General features: G+C 39.6%; 1 protein-coding gene across 1 annotated transcript in view; it reads left to right on the forward strand.

The window, feature by feature from the left end:
* The window catches only part of SLMAP (sarcolemma associated protein), a 166,437-nt gene that overhangs the window by 58,539 nt on the left and 89,013 nt on the right, over positions 1 to 18,885 (forward strand). The window contains exon 2 of the mRNA XM_065407127.1: positions 10,857 to 11,004. Coding sequence (XP_065263199.1) covers positions 10,857 to 11,004 — 148 coding nt within the window. The remainder of the gene's footprint in view (positions 1 to 10,856; positions 11,005 to 18,885) is intronic.

An 18,885-nucleotide genomic window follows, 5' to 3' on the forward strand; every position in this document is an offset into this window, starting at 1 on the left:
CACAAGCCATAAAGAAATAAAAAGAAATAAACCGAATCGCGTCTTCCTAGACATTTCCTGATCTACTTACATATCTGGGGGTTTCAAGTGAGTAGTTTCTAGGTATGATTCGGATGATTTTTCATACCTGGTTCCAAGCTTCTAACAGCATAGTTCCAGCCCTGTCTCTGCTTCTCCCCTGAGAACAACAGAAACAGACAGACAAAGGGGAAGTTTTTTCCCAATTTTAAAAAGTTCTAGCCTTTCCATTGGCTCTTTTGGTTAGGTGCCCATTCCCTTCCTTTTACCTATGCAGGGAGACTTTTTAACCCTTTACAGGTAAAGCAAGTAGAGAACAACTACTGAGAGGGATTTTATAGCTAACTGGCTCGCTGGGTGTCCATAAAAGGAAGCTTCCCCCCTCACTCCCCGTTTATCACAGAAGTAATGAAAACTAAATTGAGACAAGGGGATGGCCTTGAGATTAAAGCACTAGGCTGGGATTTAGAGCATTTGGAGTAATTCCTAGCCCTGCTACGGATTTTCTCGTCTGGCCTTGGACAAATGATTGAATCTCCTTGTGCCTCAGATTCCTGTCTGTAAAACTGAGATACTTCCTTTCTCCCAACGTTTTGTCTTTTCTTTTTAAATTGTAAGCCCTTTGGAAGCCTCTTTCTGTGTGTATGTGTACAATGCTTAGCTCAGTGGGCCCTATCCTAGTTGGGGACTTGAGGATCTATTGTAATATAAATGTGTGTTGCTCTCTGTGTTGCTATGGACTTTGCCTTTATAATTGTATAATTTATTCTTCGTTAAAGCAACTTTCTAATATTTAAACATTCTTTAGCTTTAAGTCTAAGGTCAGTTTAAATCACTCTTATCCAAGAGAATTTTATACAATTAGTACTACATCTGATTTGGAGCTTTTTCTGGGAACTTTTCTCTATGGAATTACACCACCTCTTCTGAGGCTGTTAATCAACTTCCATAACCTGTTTTGTTTTCTTTGTGGTTTGTTTAGAAAGGGAGAAGTTAGAATGTGAAGCGACAAACTTTAAGAATACGCTATAAAGAAAAGGAATTGAATTTGAAATTAATGCTTGTATTGACTCTGCCCAGCATTTGTAGCAAAAGGTTAATTTCCCAAAATTTTTATGTGAGCCAAAATGACAAAATTAAGGAAGGAGAGATGTTTAAAAAGTAGTAATTAGTAACTATGGTGACATATGTCTTATTGCAGCAAGTCAGTCAGCTATATATAAACTAAAGTACTTGTAAATTAGAACTCCTCCTCTAGATCTGGCTGTCTTCAAAAATATGCCTTTTACATCAAAATTAGTGACATTGATGTTAAAGGAAGTCTATTTTTGTAAAGTGTTCTCATATTTTGTGGTAAAATGTTTTACCTTTTTGGAGGGGAGGGTGAAGTATTACACGGAACTGTTCCTTTTAATATGTGATCGCTATTTGCAATTTAATGGCCCTACCTGAATGATGCAATGGATATCTGAATTTTTTGGAAATGAATTTTACTTTCTGAACTTGTGTTTATATTTAGCACTTTAGTTTTTCCAGAGAAGAGTGGTGCCCAGTTGTCTCAGCAGAGGAGCTTGGGCTGAAGTTGGAGCTGGGGGCTGAACTGGGGGGCAGGTGGAGGAGCTGGGGCTAGAGGCAGAGCTGGCCTGGGGCTAGAGAGGGAATGATGGCAGAGCTAGGGTGGGGACAGAGCTGTGGCTGGGTGGCGCTCCCTCCCTGCCCCCATTCCCGCAGCGTGCCCCCCAGATGTTCCTCCGTGCCCTCTCGGGGGCGCATCCCACAGTTTGGGGACCACTGATATAGAGGAAAAATAATCTTTCAGTAAGAGGGACAACATTATTGTTTAGCATGCTATTGGGGAGAGGAAGACAGCCTCAGGCCACATTTTTCTCAGTGTCTCTTTAATTTTCTTACTGGATTGACAGTGATCTTATGTGCTGCCTTAATGCTGTTCAAGGTATTTGGGAATCATTCTTCCGCAGTTTGGTTGCCATTTTCCGATTCTGCTGCTTTTGCAGGTTGGGTGAAGTTTACATTACCCAGCTTAAAGAACGAGGAGTCCTTGTGGCACCTTAGAGACTAACACATTTATTTGGGCATAAGCTTTCGTGGGCTAAAACCCACTTCATCGGATGCATGCAGTGGAAAATACAGTAGGAAGATGTATATACACAGAACATGGAAAAAATGGGTGTTGCCATACCAACTATAATGAGACTAATCAATTAAGGTGGGCTATTATCAGCAGGAGAAAAAAAACTTTTGCCCATTTATCGCTACTGATTATCACTACAAAAGAGTCCCATTTTCCACACATTATGGAGAAATATAAAAACTGTAAACCGCTGTTACACAAAAATATTGGCTGTATACTAAGAGGTTAATAGTTTATGACCACTCAGATATTCTTCTCAAATGTTTCAGACTTAAGCATTACTTTTTTGTGTTTTGTAGCAGCAGCAGTTGGGTTCTTGATTTTAAGAGGATAGGGCTGATTTGCATAGGATGGTTTAAGTTTTCCCTGTGCAATAGCTACATAGCAAGCAGTCTTATTTGACTTGCTAATCTAAGTTTTAATGCAGTCTCCAAATGAGAAACATGTTAGACCTTTGGAGTAATCTTGTCACTTTCTAAATTTGGAGAGATGGACAATGAATTCTGCACACACTTCAGTAGAGTTGGGTTCTGTGCTAACTCTTTATAGAGCAGCATGTGAGGGAGGCAGAGTTGTGGCTCCGAGGGCCAGTGATAACAAAGGGTGTGCGAGATTGCAGTTCCTTTTTAATCCATTAGCTATAAAAGCAGCCACTGAGCTGTTCTTTGCTCTGCCTGGAAATTAGGGAGTTGATTTTTGTGCACTCCTTCCCCACCTAAACCCACTTTACTTTGGTGTTCTGTAAGAAGTGTTGATTTCTGTGTATCAGATTTACACAATTGTGAAAAACCTAATGCTATTTAGATTAATCCTCCAAAGAGAATAGCTTTATTGTATAGCAGCTGTCTCAAATCATAAGCTGAGGAAAACTGTCCTACAACAAGAGAAGGAAAACGAACAGTGCCTTTCAGTAGCCAGGTAGAGAGATTCTAACAGAATGTCAACCGACAGCAAAGTTCAGATCATCAGATGAGCAAAATGCTTTCTTATATCTCGGGAACATTCTCTTCACTTTGGATTTTTGCTAACTTACAGTGTGTTTTGATGGCAGAAATTTCTTTACTGGACATTAATTTAATCACTTGAGAAATGAATTCAAGACTTAGAGTTGGGAATTCTACTTCCTTTAATTCATTCATTACAAACTTCAGGGTCCTATGCTCTGTTCTAGTAAGCACTTCCACAGAGTTGAAGAAACTCAAAAGCTGTGGAAATAACAAGCAATCTTTTTGTAACATTCCAAGTTGACAGGAGTATGGTTAAGGTATTCCTGGGGGAATTCTGCACCACTGCACGTGCGCAGAATTCATGGTTCTCCCTCTCTTCCCCCCCCCCCCCAATTTTTCTCTCTGCATAATATGGATTCTGCTGGTGAAGCACTGCAGTTACATCTTTTGCCCACCAGGGGCTGCTGTGGCACTAGAAGAGAGGGCAGTTCCTCACAGTGGGGCCAGGTGAAGAGGCCCAGGATGGACAGAGCAGGGCATGCAGGGATGCTGGGAGGTCACAGATTGGGGTTCAGAAAGGCTAGTGGGGGTGACAGCATTGAGCCAGAAGCTAAATGGGAGGGGGGCTGCAGGGACACAGGGATGGGAGAAGGAGGCTGCATGGACACGGCAGGGATGGGGGCAGCTGTGCCTGACTGAATGGGAAGGATAGGGGTCATCCAGGGTCTGCATGGGGGAGACTCTTCAACAATCCCCACCCCCAAAAAATGCGTTCCATACTTCTCCCACCCACACCCAACAACCCTCCAGGTTCACTTCCATGCTCCTTCCCTCTCCCTCAGCTTCTCCATTACCCCCAAATCCCCCAGGACTTTGCACTGCTGCTGAGGGGTGCGGGAAATAGTAATTCCTTTAAACTACAGTACAAAAACCTGAGAGTCCTGTATTAATATGCTTAGTAAGGAATCTATTTGTGTGTGTTTAAAAAAAAAAAAAAATCCTGAATCTTTTTGTTTGTTTGTATTGTTATAGATGTATTTGCTGACAGGTATTTTTAAATAAATTACCAAAATAATTGAAACTGGCATGATTATATTGTGTTACTTTGAAAAATAAAATATCCAGAATTTTGCAGAAGTTTAAAATACTATGTGCAGAATTTTTAATTATTTGGCACAGAATTGCACCAGGAGTATTAAAGCCTCCTTTTCCTCAGAAGTATGCTTGAAATCTCCTTGATTCATCATGCATGCCAAGCTTATGCTAAGCAAACCAGTTAACATCTGCATTATTAGTTACCAAAAAAGTGTTTTCAACTTAGTTCTTGAAAAGAAGAATTAGTTTGTTTTTAAATGTGCGTTCCTTCACTCTACTTTTTTAGAGGTAATAGTATAAGCCTCTGATTCATTTTCAGCATTAGACCTATACAGTATTAAGGCTTCTCTTAATTCCTTGCTAGACTTCTAGAAAAGTACCAGCTTATACAATGACTTAAATCCAGAAAAAGTTTCCACAGGTTGTTAAGGTAATTCTTCAATTGTACAACCTAAAAGAGTTAAGTAACCATGAGAGAGATCAAACAACAAAAAATCATACTAACTGACAGTAGTATAATTCCTACAACTAGAAAATGATAGTTCTGTTCAGTGTTTATGCCAGTCCTGGTGGTTGGCTAATAATTCCTGCAGATGGATGTGGAAAACTAAGATTTTTGATGACATTCTCTCTCTCCCCCCGCTACACACACACATAAGGGACTAGCTATCTTTGTTTTTGGTAGTTTGTCTCCATCAGTTCGAGGACACAGTCCTGAGCAGGCCCTTGTTAGAATAAAGAAGGTGTCCTTGGAGGCTTAAGGGCAAAATTGATTTGTCACATGCTTCAGTGTGCAGCTTTCCTTGCAACCTATATGAGGTACCAACAGCTTTAAGGCACTTGGTCCTACTTGCAACAAAATATGCCTTCTCAGTCTTCCAGCATGACTCCAGGAAGTGTCAAACCCCATTCTGGTGCGAGGGGAATTCTGCTGCCCATCTCCAGTTCACATCCTACAATGCTAGAAGTTCTGTGTGAACTACTGGGACAGCTTAGACTCAAAAGATGTACACTGTGTGGGATACTCCCTTTTGGGAATATCAATAAGTAGGGAACCCTACAAGGGATACCGTCTCAAGGGAATCAGCCTCCCAGAAGCATGAGAGGGCTGAGGAGCCCCAGAGCAGACTGTCTACCTGTCAAAACCCTGTAGATCTACTCCAGAAAGGCTCCATGCTTATACAGGAGGAAAGGGAGGATGAGATAGAGGCAGGGCCATCCCTACGGGGGTGTGGGCCCCAGGGCGGTGAAAGCCCTAGATTCAGTTATACTTGGCTAGATTCAGTTATACTGGCATGAAAGAGCTTTTGCTGGTATAGTTTATATCGCTTGCCGAACCAGAATAAACGATACCAACAAAAGCACTCTTATGCCAATATAAACTGTCTATGCTAGGAGGGTTTTGCTGACATGACATTTTTCATTTAAAATAAAAAATTATCTAGCCCTGGTGGTTGTGCAGAAAACCTTCTAAATGTGAAACCAAGTGTAAAGCAAAGCAGTGTTTTGTTTCTATCTACTAACTCTGGAAAATTAGAGTGTGAATTCGTCTTTTCCTGTCCTCTCTGCTAACCTCACTGGGATGTTAACTCTAAAACCTAATAATATTTGCAATGTCAGCATTAACTATTCAATTTGTGATCGTTTTAGTGGATAGAACAGGTAGGGGGAGCAGGAGTTACTGCATGGAAGGAAATGCAGAGGGAACACAGAAACAGACTGGAGGAAGGAGAATAAAAGGGCAGAAATGAAAGTGGTCCTAAAGATAAGCATATTTTTCCATAGTGAATTGACGTGCTATATGAAGGTAATATTCTACCTTTGATATTTGTGAGAACTTCCTGTTGACATCTGTATGAGTTCTGCTATGGATTGAGGTTGGGTTATATACCTAAAACTCTGACCTACTGGTCATAATTAAAAATAGAATTGAAACCTCCACAGAATGTTTGACATTTCTGCTGTATGGGTAGATTATTCCATGATAGAGAATTGTGGGGATTTTTGCATTTCTGAAGCTTCTGGTGCTGGCCATTTTTTGAGGAAGGGTACTGGATTATACTGAACAGTGTTCTGATCTGTTAAATCCATTGGTATGCTCCTAAAAGGTCTTGAAGTTAAGTCAGGAGTTGACATACTTCAAAATGTTACTTTCAGGCAAGAGTTAACAGACATGCATCTCCCCTTCTGGCTAGTATTCTGTATTGTATGCTTCACGCTGTAGGCCTATTTGCGTCCAGTTGAGAAACTGCAAAATTTGCAAGAAAGGAAATCTACAAGATGTAACAAACAGCACAGGGTGTCCTGCTTATGAATAAAGACAAAGGATGAGATTAGTATTTTTAGAGAGAGCAAACAAACCTACTGAATCGTTCACCTAGGAGGCAAGCTGACTGCATGTTTGTCTCATGAAAGGAGGATCACAGCCAGGCTGGTTGCAAAGTGCTGCAAGAATTTTGAGTGAGCATTACACTACAAGACATGAGAGTAACCTGTCAGTTAAGTCTAGACTCTAGAATGCATGCTATTGTTTTGTTTTGAATATAATCGTTTGTTTCCAATACTTGATTTCACTATAAACATATCTAAGTGCTGTGTGTTAAGCGGAGTGGTGATCTGAGATGAGACTGGTAATCTGGGGTGTATTCTTTCTTTGGGAGCAGTAAATCTGTGAATATTGCGAGTGTTCAGTGGATATGGGGCTGCATGGTCCAGGGAGATGCTTAGAGGTCTCAAGGGTTGGAGTGTGCCTATCATTAACCTGTTAAGTAACAGTGGGGCTGAGGAGAATGCTTGTTACTTGTGGCTTATGGTGTCGGGGAACACAGCAGGCACAGACAAGGCTTCCTCACACTAAGGGAATGTGGTCGGGAGGCACCTCACAATCCTGGGTGCCCCCAGGAAGCATCACAATAGCTAGTGGGGTTTAAGAAAGTCTCCCTTTACTGCTTTATTATATTAAGTGTTTATTATCTCTAATACTCTAGAGCTAGAGATTTTTTTTTTAAAATGTGAAGTTTCAATAAAACATCACCCTTTCCCCTCCCCCCCCCAACCAGTTTTACTCTGGAAGTGAAGAGAGTGGGGACTTTCATTATGTTGTACCTAGAGTAGGTGGATCATAGGAGTTTAGCATGGGATTTCATTAAATTGACAAACTTTTTAATGGAACATTTAAACTTACTGGGAACTACAAAAATCAATATTTATGGAACCCTTGTCTTTTTTTAGTTTGTATGTGAAGAGTTATGCAAGAGTAATATTTCAGATATCCTTGGCAATTGTGTATGGAAGATTTGTTAGTTTAGGTTCCTGAGGTGCACTATCTGCAGTCTTATAAATGCTATATTACTTTAGGTTGTTAATTCTGTTCTGAGAAGTCAAGTATTAAAATGTTAATGAAATGTTCCTCTACTTTACTCCTTTTAGGATTTCATTAATTTCTGTCTTTCGTCCCCAGTAAGCTAATAAAACATCTTGAGAGAGATTCTGTAGGCAACTAGAACAGAGGTGATAGAAAGTAGTCCTGAAAGCAAGAGACTTCATACAAAATTTTTGCGGTCTGCCAGAGTATGGAAAAAGTCCCGTGGTGTAGTAAGACATCAACTTTAAGGCTGATCAGTGCTTTCTTTTAAAAGAAAAAAATGGCTTGCAGAAAGAAGCCCAACTTTGATAAGGTTTCATGCTTGAACATCAGATGACTGAGTGGGGTGAAAAGAGGTTGGGTATGAGCAGGAAGAAAAGGAACAGTTAGAAACATGCATTTTCCTCCAGAAGATATAAGCTCACTCACCATCCGAACTTGGAGAAGAGAGAAGTATCTAGCCTCTCCCATCATAGACTCTGGGATGGGCAGAGATCAAATTTCCTTTCCTTCCTACCCTACCAGTCAAGAAAAGAACCTCTAGAAATTTCTCCCATAATGTGTGGTATTATGTATATGCAGATTAGATGCAGTACTCTGTCTCCTAACAAATTCCTGCTGTCCATTGAACTAGAACAGTGGTTCTCAACCAGGGGTACGTGGAGGTCTTCCAGGAGGTGCATCAACTCATCTAGCTATTTGCCTAGTTTTACAACAGGCTATATAAAAAGCACTAGTGAAGTCAGTACAAACTAAAATTTCATACAGACAGTGACTTGTTTATACTTCTCTATATATACACTGAAATGTAAGTACAATATTTATATTTCAATTGATTTATTTTATAATTATATGGTAAAAATGAGAAAGTAAGCCATTTTTCAGTAATAGTGTGCTGTGATACTTTTGTCTTTTTATGTCTGGTTTTGTAAGCAAGTAGTTTTTAAATGAGGTGAAACTTGGGGGTACGCAAGACAAATCAGACTCCTTAAAGGGGTATAGTAGTCTGGAAAGGTTGAGAGCCGCTGACCTAGAACACAATGGAACTTTGTTTACTCTGACTTGTGTTGTATAAAAAAAAAAATCTACCGTTCTTTTGTTTAAGTTGCAAAACTAGTAGATGACTGGGAATGCAAAAAATGTAGTATCTAAACTTTACTAAGCAATTAAATAGTTTGTCATGTAATATTACTGGGAAAAACAAATTTAAATGTGTTTGACTCCTACTCTCACGTGTTTAAAAAATGAAGGACTATATGAAAGAAGCATGATAAATGGCAATGTGTTGAGTTTGGGTGTGTGTAAAGTCTGGTTTTATTTAACATCTTTATAAATTATGTGCAAGAGAGAAACTAAGCACCACATGTAACTTAATTTGCTGCTAATACATAAATGGGAGGAGTTGCCAACACCTATGAGGACATTTAAAGAAAAAAAAAAAGGGGGGGGATCTTGAGAATTGAGACATGGGCAGGAAATAATGTAATTCAGCCTGGGAAAAGGTTTTAGTTTTTTTTTAATTCATCTGAGTTAGCAGATAATAAATTGGATACCAACTTCTCAATGTGTGTGTACATGGGAGGAGGGGAGAGTGGGGGCATGGCAGCACAGTTTTGAACTACATATAAAGGCAGCATGATCTGACCCAGGAATGTCATAGTTCTTTCTATGGCACAAGAGGAACCCACTGGGAATACTGTGTACTGTTTGTGTGTGTGTGTGTGTGTGTGTGTGTGTGTACTCCAAATTGTTGTTTTAAAGACAGAATTGAGAGACAGAGTAAAAGTGATGGAAGGATTGAACTATAAGGAAAGATCATTTGAATAGTATAAAAATACACTGGAAAAAAACACTTAAATTTATTACTATATAAAGAATAAGCCAAAGCTGGCTGGCTGGACTACGTTATTTACTAAATGACTTAGACAACATGACAAAGGAGGACTTTGTATCTCTAGTTCTGTAAGTTTAGTTTGTGTATCTGCACTTCAGCTTCAGTTTGACGAGAATAGATACAACTGATTGATTATCCTTTTTACTAGTTGCACAGAACACACAAATGATTTTAATTGCCTGTGAGTTTTAATGAGGTTTTCAGTTTAAAAAATTCAAGAACCTTTAATTTTTTAAAATAAAAATAGGTATGAAATGAAAACTAGACATTTTATATTTGAAGGGATGCCAATTTAAAAATTGCATTTCCACTTGAAAACATCTCCTTGTAACACCTAAGGTTACTATAAATGTAAATATTGGAGAATTTTTTTAAATTAAATTGTACATCTGAGAACACATTGTCATCATTCTCATGTACAGCTCTGTAAGATTAAAAATAAATTTAAAAAAGAATTAAATTAAATTTAAAGAATTATTTCATTTCAGTATAAATAAGATTATGTAGTAAGTTTTCTTCCCATTTTATAATCTTAAATTGTTATTGTTTTGTACTTGTTTCTTTAGTTTTCTAATTGTTAATAGATTTTAGATATTGCATAGAATTTTTTTCTCTTCCGAGGTTTCGTACTTAGACTTTATATTTATGCTGAAATAGACAAATAAAGAGGCCTTATTAACATGCTTAGCATGAGAACAAAAAATCAAAAAATGTTTTGGCTAGGCTGTACTCAACATTTGAAGTTATTTGCAAATGTACTTCTAAGTCATTTATGTGCTTTTGAAAATCCCACCCTTAGATGCCCAAATATGGCCATAGGCGCCTATCTTTAGGTCAGTATTTTTTAAATATTTGGGCAGGGTTGAGAGCTGGTCCTCTGCAGAAGTATCTCCATTCTGTATTTGGACTTGCTTGTCTCACCTTCTTGGCCCCATATCTGTTTCCTGAGTCTTCATTTTTTCCCAGGCTTTTCTTTTTATCATCAGTGCCCTGTTGTACAAAATAGAAACAGATTTCTTAATGGTATGCCTACCACTTTAAGGTTTAGATGGGTTAACAAACATGATTGTGAATTTTAGAATAGACACTGCAAAAATGCTTGTTGCTAGTCATGCTTAAACACAACTAGCAACAATTATTTGTGTAGCACTATGCTTGAATTTACAGTAGGGTTCATTAACTGATATTAGTGTGTGTTAAAACACAACTAAAATTCAAGTATAGACATAATGTAAAATGTGAAGTTTGCAAACAGAAGTATTTCTTATTCCTAGCTTGTGTATTAACTTGACATTCTATAGTAGAATGGAAATTGTCTGTAGCTTCCATTTAATCAAACTTTCTTCTTGCAGATAACTTATTGCAGTGTAATTTTTTTCTTTACAGTTCTATCTTCAAGACACTAAGAGTAGTAATGGTACCTTCATAAACAGTCAGAGATTGAGTAGAGGATCTGAGGAAAGCCCACCATGTGAGATTCTATCTGGTGACATCATCCAGTTTGGTGTAGATGTGACAGAGAACACGCGGAAAGGTAAGGGTACGGATCACCTTTTTTCGTTTCTATTTTTAACTTCAATTGTCAAGTATACTTATTGGGAACATTGTATTACACAGAAAACTTCAATGGGAAAAACAAACAAACTTAAAGGTTTTAAATAGGCTGTGGTATTGTAGGGAAATCTAGGGGTTCCTGTGTGGTTTTTACCAATGTTTTTACGCTCCAGATAGGAGAATCCCACGCTATTTTCAAACAATAGGATGGTGCTGCTGCAGATGGTAGTTTGCATCAAGTATTTCTTGATGGCATGGTCAGCAGTAGTTTGAAACTGATGAGGTTCTTGCTGACTGACTCTTTTTTCCTCCCCTTGCTGCTATTGCTACTGGGAGCACTCTGAAATTGAGAGAGAAAAGGATGAAAAGATGATGGAAAGCTAGAGATATGCTGCTGCTAATTGAGTGACTGCTAAATGAAAAAGAAATGCCTCATCCTCCAGCTTGAACTTGTGCTCTCGTTCAAGCATGCACACTCATGAAAGCCCTGTATTAAGATAAAAGATGCCTCTCTGGGTTAATTGGTAGACCTGCTGTCCCTAGCCCCTTTCTTCTGCATTTATGTACAGTTCAGCTTATTTTTCTAATAGTGATTGTCATTTCTTGTTCTTTGTTAGGCTTACTCTATGCATGAGCTTGTAATAGGCTTATAATATATATATATATATCCTCATGAAATTTCTTAAGAAAATGAGTGCTCATTAGATGACTTACACATCAGAATTCTGGCCATTCTTGGAAAGAATGCTGCATGAATTATTTATTCAGCAACACGAAGTTTGGCAAGAAAAATTAAGTGCCTCAATGGAAGCATAAAGTTAGTCTCTACTGCTGTACCAAAATTCTTCACTTTCTTTATAAAGATGATATTCAAAAACCTTATATTAGGAAGAAGAGAGTATTAAGATAAATTGATATTTGAGGGAAAATTCTGGATTAACTGCAGATGATAGTATTTTACTCAATAGTATCCCAGAATAGCAGAAATTTTAAAGGGTATAAAGTGACTAGGATGAGATTATGAATTCATGCTGCTGTTTAATGTGTTGTTCTTTTCCCCCCTATATATTTGTATATGTGTGGCTCTAGCCTCGCAGTTTATATTGGACACTAAAATATTAAGAAAAAATTAATAGGGAATTAAGGAATATGTTATCAAGTAATTGGGGAGTAATTCAGCAAGGCATCGGAAAGGTCTTCTAGGGTTGTAAATTACCTTCAGAATATGGTGGGAGTAAAAGTCAGCCAAATGAACTCTGCTTTTTACTTCCATCCCAAATGTTCCTACTATATATATATATATCCCCTGAGTTCCTTTCTGAACTAAACATTTTTATTTTTTTTGTACTAAAAGAAAAAAATTAGAATTGAGTTTAAGCACCATTTTGATGATTTGAAGAATTTTATCTAATAACCTACCCAACTTGAAATTTTATCAAGTGTCCTTCAGTCCTCTGCAAACTTGATTTTGATGAGGAGCCAGTGTTCTGGGTAAAAAACGAAGCAACATTTATGCATTGCAGACTTGCCTGGGAATTATTTAAAAATGCCATTAGATCTACAATCAGTGAATGCCATATATAATGCATTCCAGGAATATGTAGAATGCACTGTACCATAGAGTACACTCCACCGCAAATAAACTTGGGAATGTTTTATTTTTGGCAAAAATTGCTGCTTACACTAAAAGAGCAGGTGCTAGATTTTGGAGTATCTGGGTCCAATCAAAAGGCCATGTGAGCTAGTTGAAGAGAACACTTTGAACTTTCATGTTGTGAAAAGAAAGTGAGTCTCAATTACTTGTGTCAATATCTACAATTAAGACAAATCATGTAAAATCTTCTGGAGAATGCAGCTAAGGTTCCAAGTATGGCAAGAATAAGTAGTTTCCTTCCTTCAAAATTCCACAGTATCTTATACTATATTGCAATCCAGTCACTTCACTAATTTCATTTTGGTAAACCTAAGCTGTTCCAAAGATGGGTTGTTAGAAGGAAGGTTATTTAAAAGCTTCCTATGTACTGGTTGCATACATAATTTTAAAAATAAGTTCATGTAACCCATACATTCTTTTATTCATTTACAATGACCAGTATATGAGGAGAGAAATTGGCATTCAGAACAGATGTCTGTCATTCATTTGATTAACTTCCCATTTAAAATCGGGGCTGAAAACGTAACCCTGTCTTAAGCCTTAAGGAATATTTTTAAGTCAAGTGACAAGTACAAACATAACTTGTTGATTTACAACTAAGTGTTTATGCTAACGTTTTAAAAGGAACACTGTCACTTGAATTTTTGAAATTGACATGTTAAAAAACATTTTTATATTGTACTCTTTATATAATGTGCTCTGAAATTTTTTATTTTTTAAAATGCAATAATTTTTTTTGCTGATATTCATGCTACTTTCCAGTAAGGAGGAGACTGGGTTAACTAATGATATCACAAAATGTGCTCCCTGCCCCCATTCATTGGCTTGGAGAGTGAAGAAGGGTAGGGTTCCCCTGCTGCCTTCCTATCTCCTGTTCATCCCTAGCTTTATGCAAAAGTCCACAATAAGGAGACTCTGAACATAGAAACCCCACACATTGCACTGCTGTTACTAATGAACACCCTCATGCAGTTCCTGGGGAAGAACATACACATTAACTCCCTTCAGAGCATGAATGAGAGTGACATCGTCATGCCAGTGCACATGAGAGGAACTACAGCTGAACAGCAGCATAATGAACTGACTATACAGAAAACACAAAGGGCTGTTAAAATGCACATAGTAAACAAATGGAAACAATACATTCTTTTGTTAATTTCTTTTAGTTTACTATAATATTACTCTTATTATTAATAATAATAACAATAGAAAAAATGCAGACAATGTGCCATATAAAAGTAGTGACACTCCTTTAAAACTAAATTCCATTCTGATATTTATATAGCATCTTATACAGACATTAGTCATCTTAGCCTTCTGAAAAACAATTACGTGCTGATAATGTAGTGATTGTACAGGCAAAGAGTAGTAGTTGTGCTTTTGAAAACCTTTGGACATATATCGATATTATTATAACCTACTTTTATTGTAAAGGCTATTTTGTTTGAGTAACCAGTTTTCCCAATAGAGAAGAATTCCACTTTGGTCTGGTTCATCCAAATAATTGCACATGTAAAAAGGTAATGTTGCCCCTACTGGGTTATAGTCTAAGCATTTGTTTCTCAAATATCTGGTGCTGAGCTAGAATCCCTGACATAGGCCACAGATGAGTTCTTCCAAACTTTTTTTCCTTATTAACTTGACTAGCAAAGTTACGCTCTTTATGTGATGTTATTGGTGAGCACCTAGGCTTATTCACTTTTTCCCTACTTAGTGCATGTTTTCTCTGTTGCTCACCCTGTCAACATTTCTCTGCATGTTTCTTTGTTTAGTGATGGCTTGCTTTTTGTTATAGCGATTATTTACATTCCCAGTAAATGTCAAAATATTACATCCATGTACTCTGTGTACCCGATACATTGAATTATATTATAGTGGTTCTGAGAAATAATCTGGAAGTGATCCATGAATTTTCTGTTACTCACATTTACATGTTTAACAAAATAACCGTTTCTTAAAGGGACACTGTCAATTTGAAATCGGGTCAATCCTAATTTCCATTTTAAAGATGGGGATTAACTATTCATAGCATAACTATATTTATGAAAGGGAGCAATGAATATTTCATGTTTGGTCCTGACTGATTATGAAACCTAGTCAATTAAAAAAAAATTTAAAGTACCTTTAGATATTACATCTGCCTCCGAATCTTCCTGCCATTTTTAAAATTGTATTTTTCTATTTTAAAAAAACCTTTTTCTCCCATGTTGCTATGTGGAAGGTCCCACATAAATGGGGAAACTGACCATACATGCTGCTGTCAAAAGCACAGAATTGTCAAACTGAAACGAGAGAAACTTATTTCTTGAAATAATTTCAGTTACCATAGCTGCTATTACGCCAAGTAAGAAGGAAGAAAAATCAGACAAAAGCATGACTTTTAAGTTGACAGTCCCTCTTAGTACATGACACAAGCTGCAGCAGAGCTATAACTAAACATTTTAGTGCTCAGGGTGAGCAAGCATATTTGTTCTCCCTAGAGGCAATGCGTGGGCGGCATGTGGGGTCATGTGCCCTCCCAGATTTCTGCCTTCCATTTAGCGCACAGGTTTTCAAACTGTGAGCTGCGTCTCCAAGGGGAGACATCCCACAATTTAAAAACTGTTGCCTCCTGCCAGAAGGCAGTATGCAATGTCAAAAAACACTGACAGATTTTGCTACAAGTAGCAGTTACGGACCTCCATAGATGATCTCTTTTTGCTGCCTTGTCACAATTTGCTACTTCCTGGCTCATTGATCCACGAGCAGCAAATTCTGATAGAGGGACACCCATCGCAGTTGGCTACCTCAAGCTTTCCCAGCCTCGGTTCATGTGAGCATGCTCAGTATGAGCCAAGCAGCACACTCAGTGCCCTGCCTGCCTGTGACACCGGGAGAGCATGCTCCAACCAGGGTCACTGGGCCTGCGATTGCAGGGGGGAGGGAATGCGGGGGGGCAGGAAGAGGGAAGGGCAGCGATGAGCACTCTGGGCTCCAGTCTATGCCACTGGGCCCAATCCTGTGCCGGGGGAGTCAGGGAGGTGCTGGTGGGCTAGATTGGTGGGTGGGGTGATGCTGCAGGGTCCGATCCTGCGCACCACCCCATTTTTGCACCTCTGCTGGCTCTGTGCCCTGGGCAGCTGCCCCACTCACCCCGCTCTAGTTATGGCTCTGAGCTACAAAACACAAAAATGTATTATGTATCACCTTTAAGTTTGATCATTCATTGAGTCACTGAATGGAATGTTATGTGGCTATCTATTTTTCTTTTTTGAACATTCAGTATCAAAGAACATGAATTGTGCAATTACATCTCCATTTCATACAAAGACATTTCAAAATCATTATTCTGCACATGAGAAACTACCAAATAAAAGTTACAAAACAAATTAAGCAGCACTAGTTGCCCTCTACTTCCACTTTCAGTGATATTCAGAATAATGACATAAACCTTTGATTGGTGAGTTTGTTTTATTGAAACTTGGCAAAGTTGCTGTTTCATGTATTTGGGTATCTATTTTTGTATTTCTCCTGTGCTTTGAATGCTGTTTGTTTATAGACTAGACCAGGGGTGGCCAACCTGAGCCTGAGAGAGAGCCAGAATTTACCAATGTGCATTGCCAAAGAGCCACAGTAATACGTCAGCAGCCCCCGTCAGCTCCTCTCCGCCCCCAGCGTCTCGCACCCGCCAGCAGCACCACCGATCAGCACCTAACTCTCCATCCCTGCGCCTCCCACCTGCCACGATCAGCTGTTTTGTGGTGTGCAGGAGGCTCAGGGGAGGAGGAGCAAGGGCGCGGCAGACTTGTGGGAAGGGGCGGGGGCATTGGGGGAAGGAGTGGAGTGGGGCCGGGGCCTGGGGCAGAGCCAGGGGTTGAGCAGTGAGCACCCTGTAGCACATTGGAAATATAATAATATCGATATATGTCCAAAGGTTTTCTGCAAATTTTGCCACTTCGCTGTGGACCCCCTTTTCCAGATCTTTTATAAATATGCTGAACAGCGCACAGGTCACAGTACAGATCTTTGGGGGGGTCCTACTATTTCTTCATTGTGAAAACTGACCATTTATCCCTACTCTTTGTTTTCTATCTGTTAACCAGTTGCTGATCCATGAGAGGACTTTCCCTCTTATCCTGTGACTGCTTAGTTTCCTTGATGGGCTCTGGTGAGGGACCTTGTCAAAGCTTTTCTGAAAGTCCAAATATACTATATTGACTGGATTACCCTTGTCCACATGCTTATTGACACTCTCACAGATTCTAATAAATTGGTTAGGCATGTTTTCCCATTACAAGAGTCTAGGTGATTTTCCTCCCAACATATCATGTTTATCTGTCTGATAATTCTGATCTTTAGTATAGTTTCAATTAATTTGCCTGGTACTGATGTTAGGCTTCCCAGCCTGTAATAGCCAGGATTGCCTCTGGAGTCTTTTTAAAAAGTCGATGTTACATTATCTGCCAGCAGGGCCGGCTCCAGGCATCAGCGAAGGAAGTAGGTGCTTGGGGCGGCACGTCCAGGTCTTTGGCGGCAATTCGGCGGCGGGTCCCTCAGTCCCTCTCTTCCTCTTGAGCTGCCGCCGAAGAGGAAGAGAGGGAGTGAAGGACCCGCCGCCGAAGAATGAAGCAGCGCAATTGAGTTGCCGCCGAAGTGACGCCGATAGGCTTTTTTTTTTTTTTTTTTTTTTTCCTTCGCTGCTTGGGGCGGCAAAAAAGCTGGAGCCGGCCCTGTCTGCCAGTCATCTGAAACAGAGCCTGATGTAAGCAAGAGGTTACACATCACAGTTAGTAGTTATGCAATTTCATATTTGAATTGTTTCAGAACTCTTGAGTGAATACGATGTGGTCCTGGTGACTTATTCTGTTTAACTTACCAATTTGTTCCAAAATCTCCTCTACTGATACCTCAATCTGGAACAGTTTAGATTTGTCTCCTAAAAAGAATGGCTTGGGTGTTGGGATCTCCCCCACAATCTCTGCAGTGAAGACTGATGCAAAGGATTAATTTAGCTTCTCTGCAATGTCTTTGTCTTCCTTGAGTTCTCCTTTTGCGAGCCAGAGATTGCATCTCCGTCATACTTCTAAAGCAGTAATGTACTCCTCTTGCTAAGTATACCCTCTCCCCCCAGCCCATCCCTGGTCTCTCAGACTTCTCAACACAACAGGATGTAGAGGGAACAGAAAACAAAAAGCTTCTTTTCTAGAGTTATCTCTGAAGCAAATGTATGGATACTAGATGGACAGGAAGGAAATAGATACCACTTCAGCCAAGCCCTGGGTTGGACTTTGGCTTTACTTGAGCTTTCTGGACTTCTTTTCCTGTCATTCTGAATTGAAAGAGAGAAATAGCTAGAAAGTTTAAGATGGATGACCTAAAAGCACATGCTTCCTATCCAGTGCCCTACAACTTTCTGCAGTCATTGTCCCATTAGAGCACCCTCCTCAAAAAGATCTTCATTCAAGTGCCCTTCTTTCTTTGGAAAATAAATTAAGTATCTTCTCATACATCCTGCAGTAGAGTGATTCCTTAGTTTATTTGGGAAAATCCACATTCCAAATTCCTGGCCACCTCTAATGTCTCAAGCCAGGTCTACATTATAAACTTACATCAGTATAACTGCGTCACTCAGGGTATGTCTATACTACGAAATTAGGTCGAATTTATAGAAGCCGGTTTTATAGAAATCGGTTGTATGCAGCCGATTGTGTGTGTCCCCACATAAAATGCTCTAAGTGCATGAAGTCGGCGGACCGTGTCCACAGTACCGAGGCTAGCGTCGACTTCCGGCGCATTGCACTATGGGTAGCTATCCCACAGTTCCCACAGTCTCCGGCGCCCATTGGAATTATGGGTTGAGATCACAATGCCCGAATGATGCAAAACAGTGCCGCGGGGGGTTCTGGGTACATTGCGTCAGGCCCCTCCCCCTCTGTCACAGCAACGGCAGACAATAGATTCGCGCCTTTTTACCTGGGTTACCTGTGCAGACAACATACCACGGCAAGCATGGAGCCCGCTCAGCTCAGTTCACCGTCGCCATATGTCATCTGGGTGCCGGCAGACGTGGGACTGCATTGCTACACAGCAGCAGCAGCTAACTGCCTTTTGGCGGTAGACGGTGCAGCATAACTGGTAGCCTTCATCGGCGATCTGGGTGCTGGTAGCTGTGGGGCTGGCAGCCGTAGGGCTGCATTGCACCAGCCTTTTGCCTTTTGGCAGTAGATG

This window comes from Emys orbicularis, chromosome 7 (assembly GCF_028017835.1).
Source record: "Emys orbicularis isolate rEmyOrb1 chromosome 7, rEmyOrb1.hap1, whole genome shotgun sequence".
Classification (NCBI taxonomy): Eukaryota; Metazoa; Chordata; order Testudines; family Emydidae; genus Emys; species Emys orbicularis.